The sequence below is a fragment of the Lepidochelys olivacea genome, assembly GCF_965140295.1.
Source record: "Lepidochelys olivacea isolate rLepOli2 genome assembly, chromosome: 11".
NCBI classification, from domain to species: domain Eukaryota; kingdom Metazoa; phylum Chordata; order Testudines; family Cheloniidae; genus Lepidochelys; species Lepidochelys olivacea.
The window spans coordinates 66,410,023-66,427,134 of NC_140421.1; the positions used below are offsets into that span (position 1 = coordinate 66,410,023).

Genomic DNA, 17,112 nt, shown 5'->3' on the forward strand with positions numbered 1-17,112 from the left:
ACCCTGATTGATCTAGACTGCTGGTTCAGCTCTTTCCCTCTCCCCCAACCAGCTCCTGCTTGATTTTTGCTGCACCATGTGGGTATTTACTGCATCTGCATCTTCTTTTTCCAAACCATATTTCTCTCACACAGACTGTAAATACAATCAAACCTAGGACAAACACCTATTCACACACATCCACCCTCCACCTCCCTTTACATGCATGCTTATATTGGCAGTTGATTGAAAGCCTATTTGCCTCCTTTGTCTTCTGTAGGTTCAAACTGTATTTAGTTTAAGGTTGTTCCTCTCTCTGGGGTAAGGCAGGGCTTCTCCCCAACATGCTAAGGACACTCTGCCACTCCCACAGTCTCTTTTACACAGTTTTATTGTCCAAACTTGAGTCAAATAGACAAAAACACAGTTCTTCAACTCATCCTGGGCTTCAGCTCCCACGGGGTTTCCCCCCTTGAGTCCTCAGGTTCCTTTTGCCTTTCCTCCCTGCAGTCCTAGCTTCTCCAGGGCTCCCTATTGCCAGGGAGCAGGCAATGAGAGCCCCATGTCCACGCTCTCTCTCCTTTCCTGATGGTCTCTCAGCACTCCTCAGTGGGTCTCTCCCTATCTAACTGCGGGTGCCCTCTTTTAAGCTCAGGTGGCGTCAGCTGACCTGTCACACGTTCACTCGCTCTACTCCTTCTTAAAGGGACAGTGCCATCCTGACACAGACATTCTCATAAAATAATGTATTAAGTTTACAGCAGTTCCAATTTCCTTTCATGTGGGAAAAAAAACCAACACAGACATCAAGAGTAGACAGGATAATAAAGACTAAGGAAAGGCTTTCAAAAGTGAGTAGTGATTTTTGAATGCCCAGATTTTGGGGTGTCTCACTATAAAAGGTTTATTTTTTTTTCATTTGGTGGGGGCTCAGTGCTTACTGAAAATCAGACTTGCCACGCTAAATTGGCTCCCCTGAAATTGAGGCACCCAGAATCCATAGCTACTTTTGAAAATGTTTGTTGTTAATATCTACTAACATTTTCAGTGTTAAGAAAATGAATTAACTGTACAATACAGCATCTGGAAATTATCCCTTCTTTGCCTATTAATGAAAATGGTTTATCTATAATTTCATATAAACGTCCTCTTAAACATGTAAATGTACACGTTACATTTATATAGATTCAGGTGGTGTACCAGAGACTTAAAGATAGAGAAACAGCTGGAAGGCAAGACAAGAAGTAGACTAGGTGGATGATATTTGTTCAAGAACAAAACTTTCCTGTTGCTTTTTCCCCTGGTGTAGTTTGAAATGAAAGACAAGGATTAAGATCTTTTGGTTTTATCCCTTTTCTTGGAAAATAATCTAAATCTTAACTTGGGAGGGGGGCTCATTAGAGTTTTTGCTTTGGCGACTCAGTAATAAAATGAAATTATTAAAATGCAGCTATGCCCTCCTTGAGTTCTGTTTCCAGTAACAAAATATTTAGGTTTGAAGATGTTATGCTTTTTGAAGTGACTTCCTGCATACAACTGAAAGGTGGGTATTCTCAAATATACTAGTTCAGGGTACATAAAATATGTGTGAGACAAACTGGGAATGGCATCCAAAAATAACATCTATCAGACTGAAAATGCATGTGCTTTTTTTAAGCAGAGATCAAAGTAATAATAGCATGGTGTTGGTTGTATTCTGGGTTTTGATTTGGGTCCCTACTTGGGTATTTCTACGATTAAACAAAAGCCATGCGATAAATGCCCATATTAGTGTAAAATGCATAAAAGGTTTTTAAAAAGTCCCCATCGCTAGTTTAATATGCAACGATATTTTCCTTAAAAAACAAGTGCTTACCAATGATCACATTAGGTCATGGGGGGATAGAGAAGCGTGAAAGATAAAATAACTGCAGTCCCTGATAGCCAGACACTGCAAGGAGCTATCCTGATACTGTGCTTACAGATAAAAGTTGCTATTTTAAATTAGATCTTTCTGGAGCCTAGATAACTTTTCCTTTTTCACCGTTTATTATTTTGGTAGCCACTTTTATGCCTTGGCCTGTCTCTAGTGTTCAGATATGTTTGCTCAGTCCTTGTAAAGAGAGAGATGGTTGTCTTTAAAATAGTAAAACTACCGTATAGCTCTTCTAAGCTTCCAACTTCAGAGCAACATTGCAGATAAACTCCTCTCTCCCTGACATTACTACATTAATCCACCAAATCAATTTACTTATCTCAAAGCAGTTCTGCCTAGTCGTTCAGTTCTAGGGCCCGCATTCTGCAACATAAACTTCTGCAGCCACAGAAAGCCCTATTGAAATTAATAGGACCCCAAACTATGCAGAGTTAGCGCATTTGCTTGCAGGGACCTAAGGTTAGAGCTACAATGAAATTATAGTAATCTGTTTTGGGGTTAGTGGCAGGTGAACAACCAAACATTCAAAGGATAAGTCCCCCCAAAACTGGATTTTTATCCAGGCTATTAGGGCATTCATACATTTGATAGACAAACAGTCCTATGTAAGTTAGAGAAAGGAGCCTGCTTGGATGCATAACAGTGCCTGGCTGGCTACGGTCCACTTTTTCACCAGATGGCTGAGTGGGAAACATTAATTTAAGTTCTTTTTTCAGCACTAACCTCTTCAGTTGCAATCATAAAGGCTGTCAGGAAATGAAAGAGGAGTTCCAGCATGATCCATGGGGCAGAACAAAGATCAAGCTCTTTCTAATACCATTGTACCTGGTGCATTATTCAATGATTCCTATAAACTGGCCTGGCCAAGAACACATTTATTAACATAGGTCAAATTCCATCTGAAGTGGAAGACTTTGCTTGTGTATTTGTGGGAAATAAGTTAACTTTGGCAGAGTGATTAGCCTTCACCATTATGAACCACGACAGTGGTCAATAAAGACATTTCTGAACCAGAAGGAAGTAACCAGTATGGAGATATCAGCTGCTGCATGCACACCTTGTGTGTACGGCAATGTGAGAGGTGAATCCCTATGGTTGATGGTAGTCAATATGATTCTTCTCAGTGCAGTGGACACAGACAGAACAGAAAACTTTAGGAACCTGAAGTCAGTGGAGTTAGAATGGTTTACTCTGCTGAGACCCACAAACATCTGGATCCAGACGTTTCTGAGTGACATCAAATCTTGGTGCAGCATTGTGGAGTGCAAAGCCTGTGGGACAGCACTCAACAGTAGTCATTTGGGCCCCTTTCTTCATTGTAGACAATGTTAGAATAGTCTTGGAACACTGGTTTTGTTTCTCTTGTAAAATTCTCCTGTAAAAGAATTTGCATTTTCCAATTTCTTGTAACCTCTTACATGAAGGTAGTCCCAAATGTGTGCAAGTAGTAGTGATATTTCTAATGAATCCAGTTAAACAGAGGTGGGTACTATTGGACTACTGATGATAGAATCAGGTATTATGGGCATGTGTGTGTCGGTAGGTTATTTTTGCAAGAACTTCGCTCATATCTACTGCCTTTGGACCCAGAGTACAAGTGGAACCACAGGCTCACTTGTGGAAATATATGGAAAAAGTTGGCTTCCTAGGAAGAGTGAACCCAATGAGCACACACAATTTTAAATGCAAAGTAAAAATAAACATATAAATAAAATAGAAACATCTATGGATTGCTCCACACAGCCAAACAAAGATATTCCTTGTGGGGAGTGTGAGAAGAAACAATAGGTTATCATTTTTTTCACCTCCTGGGTCTTAAGTAGCCCCTGGCCATGGCCTTCCCAATTTTGAAAGTGGACGGGCCTGGCCCGTCCACTTTTTGCCACAGGCCCGGCCCCCCGCCCTTCCTCTTACCCCAAAAGCCCCACCCCCTAGTCAGACTGGAAGCTGGAACCTGGCCCAGGTAAGAGTGGCCCGAGGAGCTAGGGTTGCCAACCCTCCAGGATTGGCCTGGAGTCTCCCAGGATTGGCATCAATCTCCCAGCGACCATTGAAAGCAATCCAGGAGATTTTAATAGGATATTTTAAGAAAATGACAATACGTCATGTTGGGGAAAAAAATATCTCCCAGAATAGTTTCAGTCAGAGTTGGCAACCCTATGAGGAGTCCAGGCAGATGTGGGGAGCTATGGACCCTGCACCTGCTCGGGGTGTGTGTAGTGGTGGACCCTCCACCTGCCCTGAGGCTAGGGATGTGGGCTGGGGCTGCTCTCAGGCCCCGCACCACAGGCAGGTGGAGGGGCCCCGGCTTCCCAGCCTACCTCTGGCTTCTGGCTTGGCCCCAGGGGGAAAAGGAGGGGTACGGGTGGGGTCACGGAGGGGGCAGGGCCTCATGGCATCCCCAACTATTAGAAAGACTCTGTCACCCCTGGCCATTGCTGGTGTTCACTCTCAGTTGTTTGTCCTTTTACATTTTGCTGATGTTGGGGCTGCCTGGCTCCTTGCTCCATGATATCTGTATAGTCAGTTTGGAAATACTATAAGAAAAGACTCTCTCTCCAGATGGTTATTATTTTATATGAACAAGTTCACTCATCACCATTGTCACATTTTCCAGACACACAGTGACAGATAGACATTCTAAACAATCTACCAGTTAATTGGAAAGAACTTCCTTTAAATAATATCCATTATCGGCCATCTCAGTAGGACCTACATACAATGGAATGCATCCTGAGATCCTTATCAAGAGCATAATCCTGCAAGGGGACACATATCCTCAAATTCCCACTGAAATTAATAGGATTTTAGAGCCAATTCAGCTTCTTGCAGGATAGGACCCTCACCAAGGATTTCAGGATCAAGTCCATAGTTTTGCATTCTTGTTATTGTGTTTGCTCCAATGCAGTCTGAAGTAGTAGTTAATGCTCCCCAGAGAAGCGCCCTACGTTGGGACCCAAATGGAGAAGAGAAGCAGCCAGTTGGCTTAAGCTTAATTAGAAGCACAGAAAAAAAATAACCAAAATTGCTAGATGGGAAAGCACAAAGAGGCTTTTGTACAGTGAAAAATCTAAAACTATTTTAAAAAGACAATATCCCTTTAAAATGGAAATGGTAGAATCCCTCTTACAGTTCTTCCCACTCCTTTCTTTCCCTGTCCTCACATACTTACAGCTCTGGCAGTGGTTTTCTGTGGGTCCCCAACAACGACCTGTGCAGGACTTGTGGCATCGTCCACCTGCAGGGTGAAAACAAATGGAGATGAAGTGAGCTGTAGCTCACAAAAGCTTATGCTCAAATAAATTTGTTAGTCTCTAAGGTGCCACAAATACTCCTTTTTCTTTTTTAGAGATCAATTAGAAACTCGGCTTCTTTTCAATCTTGGGCCTCCAGTGATGCCTCAAGGGAAGCACTACTGTTGTGACATGAGGATTTCTGGGCCTTACCGGGGTTGAATGGTTGGCGAAACAGAGTCAAGTTAAGCAGCCAGCCCTGTGTGTGAAACGTATATGAGGCTGAGGCACAGGACACAGGCGCTTAATTTCCTAACTCTGTTCCCCCTTCTTAAAGGTATAAACTGAATTTGTGGGTCTTGAGAACCGATGCTGCTCTACAGAGGAGAAAACCAGACTGGGAACATGGAAATATATTTTCACCGTTAACTATCCCAAGCAGTGAACTCAATGGTCTATGCTGGGTAGCGATACTGGATCCACCCAGCCTCTCGGTACTGGTGGATGTCGCTGCTTGAAATGGTACGCAAAAACACCTGAACCCCATAATAGAAAACAAAAGTCAATACAAATGAACAAACAAACTCTCTGGGGGAAAAGGAAAGCCACAGAGTGACGAATAAAAAAAACATGGCCAAAGCACTGGTAAAAGAATAGACAGGTTTATTAGCTAAATAGGGGTCCCCCCCGAAAGCAACCTATCCCCATTTTTGAGGACTCTTTCATTCTTCATAAAATATTGCTCAGAAACTCTATTAAGCAAGCGTCCGCTTAGAGCTTGATCCAGAAGCCCCTTAAAGTGAATGGGGAGCCTTTCCATGAATGTGTTATTGGCACTAACTTGTAATATACTTCTGTACACACAAACTTTGGGAACATTGACAGATCAAATATGACCACATCCCTGTGCTAACACTCTGAACCCTGAAGTTCTAGCCCCAAAGAAAAAGTGTTATTAACGTGGCTAGCCGAGGTTGAGCGAAGATACAGTATTTCATTTACATAAAGTCAGGAGGTCATAAGGATTATGTTCTTGAAATCCATTTTCACCACTCTGACATGTATACAGTGTTGATGGCACAATTGATTATAGTGTACAGTAATTACATGGTGTGGGCCAACTACCTTGTTGAAAGTAACAGTTCTTTGCTGTACTGAAGTTCATTTAAAGCAATTATGCCTGGGAAGCATTGTTGCTGACATCATCAGCATATAATTTCCTGTCAGTTTCTGCCATCTGTTTATTTAGATCACAAACACATTATAACTACCTAATGCAAACTCATTCTGGCTGACAGGATGGGGACTCCATCTGGCATGAATAATGCAACTTTAATCAGTAATAACGATAATTATTATTAAGAGGCTACTGGAGTCCTGTGCAGAAAGCTAATAAATCTAAATTGATTTATAACACTGGAAATTAGACAAGAGGGTGAGGCGAACAGCAAACGTGAGAAACTTTCAACAGCAGAGACTCTCAGTCAGGCTCGATTGTGAATAGGTCCATGGGCCCATCCAATTGAGTAAGGACTACTAAGAACTCGCCTTATGCCCCTAGAGAATTGGATCCTGCATATCAAACACAGCGGATATTGTAAACCTACTTATTCCCACTTCCACAGAGCAGGAGGGCAAAGTCTTGATTCCACATACAAGATCCACACTTGTTACTCAATGCATCTGAGCCAATGCAGGGAGTGTTGCAATTTGGTGCTGGTACAGGAATGAGGGGGAAGCTGGTGAGGAATGCCAACTCACAGGCATATCTCTGTGGCACAGCACCTCCCAGAGTTACTCCTAAGGCAGTGCAGATTATGCTTAAGGTTGTGCCTAATGTCACATTGAGTTCTGAGAAGATGGTTAGGGAGAAAGCTAATAGCAATCTTGTGAGTACACATATTAAACCCTTAGAATACATAGCAGATCATTTGTTAATTGTATATCCCAGAAGCAGAATGAGATCGCATCCCTGCCTTTTCTGACTTCTATTCCCACCCTATATTTACTGTACCCACTGGATTTTTCATTGCCATAGTAACATCTGTGGTGAGATAACAGGAGCTTCAGACTTTATGACAGGTGACCCCTAGCCAATGAGTCCTCCTACACTTCTGTGCATGCTGGGATCTTTGAAAGTGCCACATATGAATAAAAGTCTTTGCATCTCAAATTCCTTGGCATCAACATGATCCTTGGTACGGAACCAAAAATTCACTCACCAAGCTCCTTCCATCCTGGAAATAAATGTGATTCAGTGTGTTCAAAAGTCATTTTTAAAGAACTTTAACTAGTCTGTCTGCTTCCTATTACATGACTTTGTTTGGCAGTGTCAGATGATAATTTGCATTTGAGTAGAGATATATTGACCAGGGGAGCAGAGGGAAGGCTGCCAGCTCTCTTTTCTCTCATTGGGAGTTCAAAGTGTCTGCTTCATTGTTTTCTCTTCTCTCAGTTACACAGGCAAAATGAGAAGCTGAGTGTGTAGACAGCACATCTCTGAATTAAATTATCACAAGCCCTTTTGAAGGTCAGACATCAAATATACTGGAAATAAGAAAAGTGGCTTGTCCATTTTTCTCTTTAGTTGTTAATGTTAAGAAGCTCGATCCTCTCCCAACATGAACAAGTACTGGTCCAAATTCTGCCCTCAGTTATCTGCATGCAGCTACAAAGACTGCAGTGGGTTTGTTTGCACAAGTGTAACTCAGGGAAAAATGTTGTCCTCTATGGATCTGATTCGGAAACTCTTTCTCACAAGAGTAGTCCTACTGGAGTGCTCATGAGAGTAAGCACATATATCCATATGAACAAGGGTTTGCAAGAATCAGTCCAAACATCAGCTGTTTGAAATTTGTCCCCAGATCCAAAAATAGGGACCTTCCTACAGAGAAGTCTGCTGATTCACTCAGAGACAGAGATGTCTACATAGTCTTTTGTTCTTATGTAGTTCTATGTATCACACTACAATGAATTTCAGAAAGGGTCTTGATGGACACAAGTAGATTTTAGAAGGTTCACTGTGAGCTGCCAATCAAGAACTGTTTTTCAGATCAGACATTTAGGGAATAAAGTAGGCAATTCCTTTCATCGTACTCACTGTGTTTATAAAAATAAAAATCCTGTGAGAAGCAGAAGGAATCTGTGGGAGACTCCTTGTAGGCTCACTTCAATAAAGAAACATTAAAGCATGGAAGAGTGCCAAGTATCCTTGGTGGGGAGTTTGGGGGAGGGTTTTTTTTTTTTTTTTAATAGCAAGGTGGGTAAGGTAAGGAACCACAATTCCTTCCTATGACTTTCTCCATTAATCTTTGCAAACTAGGAGATTGATCTTGCAAGTTGTGGAGCATGCTCAAGTGTCAGTGGGATCAATGGGAGTTGAGGGCACTCAGTACTTGAAACAAGTGCTAAGCACCTTGCAGGATCAAGCCTTATTTGAGGAAGAGAAAGCCCGGATCTGATCATTCATCACATACATTCTTTGTGCAATCAAATGTTGAGACTCAGCAATTAGCTGGAACTTGGCCATCAATATGTGATGCAGAGAAAAAAATCCTCAAGTAATTTACCTTCTAAGTCGTTACCTTGCCCATCTGCTCAATTGTCATTCATTACCAAAGGCAGTAAAAAAAATCTTTTTCCCAATCTACTTTTGTTTCCTAAGTGACACATGAAAAGGCAGCCTCCAGAGGAGCCTGAATCTGTGGTCCCTTCTTTGCCCCTAGTGACAAAAATGTCTGAAGACATCTAGTAATGTTAGCTCCATTTCTATTCCAGAATATTACTAGTGTTCTGAATACATAATGAAGTTTCACTCACAGAAACACAAAAGGGGAATAAGGGGGCAAAAATCAGGACTGTATAATTGTATATAATTTGTATTTAATCTAAACGTTGAAAGGCCAGAGTCATTGAGGAGCATGTCAAGTAATTTTGTTCTGGCAAATCCCATGAAGAAAACTGGCTACTTGTATTGGATGGTTTATAAACAGCAAATCCTGCATCTTGACTGGTGACTTAAACTAGATGACCCTTGCGATCCCTTCCAACTCTATGGTTCTATGATTCTAGGACTCATCTCCCTTTGGCCAATATTAATGCAACATGTCTTTCATTATGGACATTGGGGCAGGAAATCTTCATACTCTTCCAGTGCATGGCTACACCTCTGGCAGATATCTATCAACAGCTTACTCCCTCTGCTCTACCAACTGAAAATGCCACCAACAGAAACTAGAAGCTCATTAGACTGGGAAATCCTAAGGATACTTCCACCTTGCACAAGCCCAATAACTGAGAAGAGCTTTCCTTTGGCTCAAGATAGACCTTAGTATGACAAGACGCTACAAAAGGCTGTTTCTGACAAGACAATAAAATTAAAGTTCTCCTCCTTGCCCCAAGCTAACAGCAGTGTTCCTCCACAGTTCCTTGCCAATGGTCATAGCCAGTGGTGAGCTGGAGCAGGTTCCCACCGGTTCGCTAGAATCGGTTGTTACATTTAGAAGCCCTTTTAGAACCGGTTGTTCCGCGAGGGACAACCAGTTCTAAAAGGGCTTCTAAATTTAATAGGCCAAAAGTGGCGCCTTAGGTGCTGACTCCATGGGTGCTCCGGGGCTGGAGCACCCAAGGGGAAAATTTGGTGGGTGCAGAGCACCCACCGGCAGCTCCCCGCCTCACCCCACCCCCAGCCCCAGCTCACCTCTGCTCCACCTCTGCCTCCTCCCATGAACATGCTGCCCTGCTCTGCTTCTCCGCCCCCCCACCAGGCTTCCTGCGAATCAGCTGTTCGGTGGGAAGCCAGGGCTGGCTGAGAAGCAGGTGGCGGCTTCCCGCTCAGGCCCAGGGAGGCAGAGGTGAGCTGCGGCGGTGGGGGGCGGGGGGGCGCGAGGAGGGCCACCCGCACCGCAGCAGGTAACCGGGGGGGGGGGGAAGGGGAGCCTGGGGAACCCATCCTCGCCCCAGCTCACCTCTGCCTCCCTGAGCGTGAAGCCGCCGCTTGCTTCTCAGCCCTCCCAGGCTTCCCGCCGAACAGCTGATTCGCAGGAAGCCGGGGTAGGGGTGCAGAGAAGCAGAGTGGGGCGGTGCGTTCAGGGGCGGATGCATAGCGGAGGTAAGCTGGGGCCGGGCATGGGGCGGGGAGCTGCCGGTGGGTGCTCTGCACCCACCAAATTTTCCGTGTGGGTGCTCCAGCCCTGGAGCACCCACGGAGTTGGTGCCTAAGGCTCCACTTTTGATGTGATCAGTGGGAGGAGCGGCTGCTCCCCCCACTAGGTACGCTCCCCCGCCCCTAGGAGCCAGAGGGACCTGCCGGATGCTTCCTGGGAGCTGCCCTAGGTAAGCACTGCTGGGACTCCCCACCTTGCCCCCCGGCAGGTCCCTCTGGCTCTTAGGGGTGGGGTGGGCACCCACTACGGTGGCTCACGAGACCCTCCTGCCAAGTTCTGGGGGCAGTCAGGGGACAGGGGAGGGGGTGAATGGGGCAGGAGTCCTGGGGGTTGGGGGTTGGCAATGACCTCCTCGTGGGGTGAGGAGGGAACCAGTTGTTAAGATTTTGGCAGCTCATCACTGGTCATAGCTGCCTTAAGGAGACCCCTTTCATGCAGGAAATGGGAAAGAAGAGAAGGCAGTAGAATTCAGAGAACAAATGGTCTCATTTTACATGGTCTCCGTTTATAAATGGCTTATAAAAGGTTAATAAATGATTAATGGATGTTATCTGCACATTACTGATATAAAGCAGCATATGTGATTGATGGTTATAAGCACCTTAGTAGCAGGTACTATTCACAGTTATAAGCCATAGTTATATGTAACCTATTGATCTTTTGACCTCTATATAACCACTTAAAATAATCGATTAACTCTGGATTAAAACAACGATTAATAATTTATTAGCCCTTTATAAACTACTCATAAACTCAATCTTAATTGAAAATGTGACCAAAGAAATTGACTATTTCCCTAAGCTTTAATGAGGAGGTTTGGAACCATACAAGCATAACTTGCCCTGAGATCCCAGACGTGTCGGATGATCCCAATACATTCTGCATTAAGATGCCTCATCTTTTTCATTTCATTGTTTAAACATGACACTACGCTGAAATAGGGCTGCACTTTGTTTTTGTAAGCGGCTAAAATTACTTAGTTTTGTGTATGAAAAGATACAGTTGATAGCAAAATCAAAATAGAATTCAAACTCTGCTGCATGGTATTAACTGGAATTAAAGATACTATTGTTGTGATGAATTGTTCTGCCTTTATCAGCCTGTAACGCTTTCCATGTCCTTGTCTAACAATTCCTATGGTCACGCGTTTATTCATTCACACTCCTTTGTTAAGTAAAAATCATTTTACATTTTCTACCAGCCCTGTGCTAGTCTCCAGATCGCTTCCATTGATTTGAAAGTTAATTACCTAATGGAGAGATTCACACTTTTCAGGGTTTCCTCTCTAAGGAAAAACAGGCATGTCTGTGGAGAGTGAAAGCAAAAATTCTGGTAAAATAGAATGCTCGTCTTCTATAAAACACGCCACTTGCTTTCTCTCTGTCGCTATGCAAAAAGTTATGGGGCATAAAAGTGTAAATTGGCATAATCACACTGATTTCAACAGAGCAGCATGTATTTGCAGAAGTTCAGGATCTGTCCCTATGTGTTTTTTGAAAGGGGATTGCTCCTGAGCCCCGACTTGCTCACCAGGCTCGGCCCCTTCTTTAAGAAGTCCCTTGATAAGGTGAACGATAACAGGCAAGTTTGATCTGTGGAACCTGACCTTGCAGTTGGCAGCATAATCCATTGTTTCCACAGCAGACCCACGAAGCCTGAATGGAATCATCTGTGCATACACTAAATAAATCCCCTGGTACTGAGGACCTATGCAGGGATTATGAAGGATGACTATTTCCCCATAACTAGAAGAAGGGTATAGGACACCCATGTGCTCCTTCTGTGATCACTGCTGCAGCCCGTAGGCTGGTAGCTAATCTGTTCATTATATGGATCGGCTCATGTCACTCTGTGGTCCAGCAGAGATCCCACTGAAGAGCGCTGCTCTACTCCGTGCTGGGGTTACGGTCTCCCTGCCTGGACTCTCGGTGGGCAGCTCACTTACCCCACACTGGAACCTCAAGACCGTCCACACATCTGGAGGAATGAAAGCATATTCCCCCAGTAACTAGTTTTAATACAAAAAATTTGAATCTACCATTCTGACCCCTCTATTTATCCACTAATCTTCCTTTCTAGATAGGCACAGAAAGAGAGAGAGAGAGAGACACAGAGAGAGAGAGATTCAGATATAGGCAGCTGAAAACAGACTGACAAGGGAAATACCTATGTGTAATGAAAACAAAACGAGCAATACACACATTGAGACAGGCAAAGAAAGAGATAGAGGGACAATATAAATAAATTTAAAAAAAAGGAAACTGGAGATAAAGTTCAACCTGCATTGAGGAAAACAGAATACTTGCTAACAATGGAGTGCGTAATTTGTGATAGGGACAACCCTAAGCATGTCAGTGTTGACTGGATCAGAGGAATCTGTACAGAATTCCTAAATTACAGTGTATCACTGGCTATGTCCACAACAGACAGGGTTGATCTTGGAAGTGATTGACCGCCAGACATAAGGGAATAAATGAAAAGTCAAATAACATCATGTCGGCAGCTCTGAACTGGCCCAGGCCAGTGGATTCATATTTATCATTGACAGCACAGGACTGATAGGAAGCTCACTGTAATGTTACTGTTCTGCTGCTTCAGGAAAATGTCTTCAGACCATCGTAATGAGTAAAGAAAGAGACTTGAGGAGGGAAGAGGCATAATAAAGATACTAACATTTTCCCCCTGAGACAGACACAACAGGTAAGATTTCTGACTCAACATATTAATAGGGAATTTAGTCTTCCAGAAAAAGACAAAAAAAACCCAAAACCCTTCACATATGACATGGGCTAAAACTTTACTCTGATTAAGCAATTAGGCGCTATTAATTATTACTGCTTATAGCTGTTAGCGCAGAGCAATGTAAAGTGAATTCCCCCCACTGTGATGGAGAATCAGTTCCAAGCAGCATCAGATGCATTTCTAAGCACAGAGGTAGGGGTCCCAAGCAAATTGGAAAACCCAGCCAGTAGACTAAAAGGCTAGGTCAAGTTATACCTGCTGCTTGGCAGACTCATCAAGATCAACAAACCCTTGGGAGTCTCTCGTATTAAAAATATATTTCCCACGTGAGAGCCACAGATAACTGAGCACAGTCACTGAAACCAAAGCACATATGCCAACTGGGGCCTGGAGGTAAAGATCCTCTTGAGCAGCAATACATCTTTAGGCATAACTTGTTCACATTATTCTTTTTTGGGATGTCATGATAGACACTTTTGATCTGTGATTCCTGACCCAAGAAACAACAAAACAGCAACTGCGTAGAATTCTATTAAACGCAACAATTACACATGCAGGGAGTTCCCCCCCTCCTGTGTTCTGGGTGGGAGGTTATTATATATGCATATGCAAAACACATGTTTGCATCCACATTAGAATAATTAATATACATCGATTATGCTGGACGACATCTTTTAGCTGCAACAGCAATGGACAAACCAAAAAGATAAGCAACTTTTTTTTGTATGTATCCAGTCTGACAGGAGCATAATTATGGGTGAGAATCGGAGGCTAGAGCCATAAGTACTTTCCGTGTGATCAAGCGTAATGTTGTGTGAGAAACTCCAATGTCATCTTTCAGAGTAGCAGCCGTGTTAGTCTGTATCCGCAAAAAGAACAGGAGTACTTGTGGCACCTTACAGACTAACCAATTTATTTGAGCATAAGCTTTCGAATGCATCCGATGAAGTGAGCTGTAGCTCACGAAAGCTTATGCTCAAATAAATCGGTTAGCCTCTAAGGTGCCACAAGTACTCCTTTTCTTTTTCCAATGTCATTGCAGATTTTCTGAGGAGGGCTCTAAAAAAAAAATCTAAGGCACGTTGACAAGCGAATGATGAGGCTGGTGGTGTTCTTGCCCTAATTTCATACCAAAAAACAATAACTCAGTTATTGGACTATAAGACGAGATATCTTTTGGTTGCTATTAGAATGCATTCAGAGCAGTGATCAAGAGGGTGGTGCAGAATGCAGCTTCCATTGTTAAAATAAAGTCATATTCTTCAGAAAAGATGATAAGTTGGAAGGGTATTTTTCATTACTTTATATTGTAAGGTATATTGTAATGTACTGTACTGCTGGGATGTGTCTGTGTAGATGTGGGGGTGTGTGTCAAAGTACCATGAATATTTTCGGCACATTTCCGGCGAAGAGGAAAAGAGGAATAACAAATACAAAATAAACTTCCAAGATCCACTTTCACCTGAATAATCATTCCTGCTAAAACTGATGGAACTTTCAGGATTCACAAACACGTTCAGGAACAAACAGGTGGTCATCTTGCAAACAAGGAGTAACATGTATCCATAAATGACAAATAATGCAAACTCATCACTTTCTGCAATGTATTACCATCTCTAATGTTGAGATTTGGCGACCATTAGGAATTGCTCTACCAGAAGCCGCTGATGATCCATCCACAGTAGTCAAGCCTTCTTTTCCCAAAGTGACCAGTGCTGATGCTTCAGACAAAGGCATAAATCTCCCCCAACATCTTCTGCCACTGGACACACCTATCTATCAAACAGAGCCTTGACTCTCCGCACACAAATGCCTGCACATATACACATCATGGTATCACTGGCAAGCAGAGATGAGCTAGTGCAGGAAAGTGTCATAATTGGATATTAACCCTCTCCCACCACAGCAAGGAGTAAGCCGGGGAGGAAATGTGACGTAAGGTATGTCTGAGGCACAAAATTTCCTAGGGTTACTTGCCTCACGCTGTCCTGCAGTGGCTCAAGAGCAAGGGTACCAAACTCAGGCCAGACTTTTAAACAGCAGGGCATGAATCCTAAACTGGTGGTGAGTTCTAAGTTTTCAGCAACCCTTTATTAAGTGTAAACACCTCAGGCACAGTAGCAGCCAAACCAGGGAGTCACAGACAGTCCCCTTGGGTACTCCGATCTGTCTTGTCACCCAGGTAAGCAGACTTTTGCGATAGATGGTCCCTTACACCAAAGATCAGGGCAATATTCAGGTTACTCCCAGTCCCAAAGGACCAGTCATTTAGCCCAGGTCAATTGCACCTCAGATCTCATACCAAGGACAACACTTATGGCCAATCCTATAATAAACTATATACAGATTTATTATATAAGAAAAGGAAATAAGAGATTTATTTACAAGGTTAAAGCAGGTAAACATATGTACACAAATGAGTTCCAATTTTAAGTTTCAAAATCTATTAGAAATCTTCCATGACAAGCAAACTCTGTATGTCCTTTAGGGCTAACCCAGGCTAAGCAGTGGGGATCTTTTGCTTATGCTTAGAAATCCTTGCCCCTCAGAATCCAAGCAGCATACAAATACAGTTCCTCTTTGTTAGGGCTTTTAATTCCTTCCACCCTTCTGCTTTGAGTTGCAAACTCAGCTGATGGGAGGAATTCACTTGCCATCTCCAGCTCTTCACGAGGCAGCAGGGGGAAAGAAACCAAACAACTCTTTTGTTCTCTGATGTTGCGCAATAGTTCATCTGGTGTCAATGCACCTTCTTCGTCAGATGGGACATAGCACCTGTTGGAGACTAGTATTTCACACCAGTTAACGCTTTTCTCCTGTCTGGTGATCTACACAGTTAGAGAGACTTTCAATGCAAATGCTCATATATTACCTTCCAATACAGGGTACAGATGTTATAAGTGAGATTCATGCATGCAGCAATTTACAAGCAGTAAATAAAGCCTAAACACTGAGCACATTTTTATAACTCTAATACCTATTTTACCAGCTGTGTGTGTCGATATCCAAGTGAGGCATGGGGACCTAATCGTAAGCTGGCACCTGGTTTGCCAGCGTCACAACTTGTAGGGTAGTGCATCTTATAAACATCCTCTGCTTAGGGCTCTTCCAAAAATAAGTCTACTCTTAATTTTTAGATGCATAGTAAGGAATAGGTAATTATCCATAACCCTGAATATGAGGAACCACCACAAAAAGCAGTTCAGTCGTCACATCCATTTAGGATTTTAGGCTGTCTGCTGAAACTATCTAGAAATAGGGAGAAGGGGGAATATGCTAAAGGAAAGAAAGGAAAGCAGAAGATTTAGGAAGAGGATATAGAATGGCAGGAATAAGGGGAAATACTCAAGGGATTTGTAACCTGATAAAAGATCCTAGGTGAAATAAAATTGGTACAAGAGCCTTTTCTTACTGCTATTTCTCCATATTAGGTGGGATAGCAATTTCTTCCTTCTGAATATTTCCTGGTGGTGAAGGGGAATTTTTAGAGGCCTATCACTGTTAATGCAGGTTTTCTGAGGGGAAATAGGAAAGGGTGAGTCAAAACCCTACCAGACTTAATTGAAGATGTGGGGAAATGTAAGGCAAGTAAAGTACCACTGAAACAAAACTCTGGAGAGAAGCAGCTGGAGAAAACTAGAATCCCCAGCATTCCGTTAAGTGGGGAAGCCTGGCCGGCTGAAGGCTTGCAAGGGTTCAGTAATGTCTCTTTAAAAACCTATTTTCAGGAGGTGGAGAAAGAGCAAGGATGCCATTAGCATAACACAGACACATTTCACCATCTTCTTCAGATAAAATGAAGTGAGGTCAACATCCCATTTGCTTCCTTAGGAGTGAATGGGAGAAAGCAAGGGCCGTTTCAGCACCCGCAGAAGTCAATGGAACTTGTTGATTTTGATGAGTACTGGATCCCAATGATAATTAGCTATCTATAACAATGGTTTGCATAGAGTGAGTTGACCTGCGCATGTTGATCATACTTTCTTGAGGACTCATATTGAGTTTGTCATGTAGACATAGGAATTTTTCCACACGTAGCTGTGCTGATTGAGGTTACCTTTGTTGAGAGCCTAGAAGT

At 43.0% G+C, this 17,112-nt stretch overlaps 1 protein-coding gene across 1 annotated transcript in view; it reads right to left on the minus strand.

Moving 5' to 3' along the window:
* ERBB4 (erb-b2 receptor tyrosine kinase 4) overlaps window positions 1-17,112 on the minus strand; it is a 976,023-nt gene that overhangs the window by 253,939 nt on the left and 704,972 nt on the right. Inside the window, exon 5 of the mRNA XM_084642839.1 lies at window positions 5,067-5,132. Coding sequence (XP_084498965.1) covers window positions 5,067-5,132 — 66 coding nt within the window. The remainder of the gene's footprint in view (window positions 1-5,066; window positions 5,133-17,112) is intronic.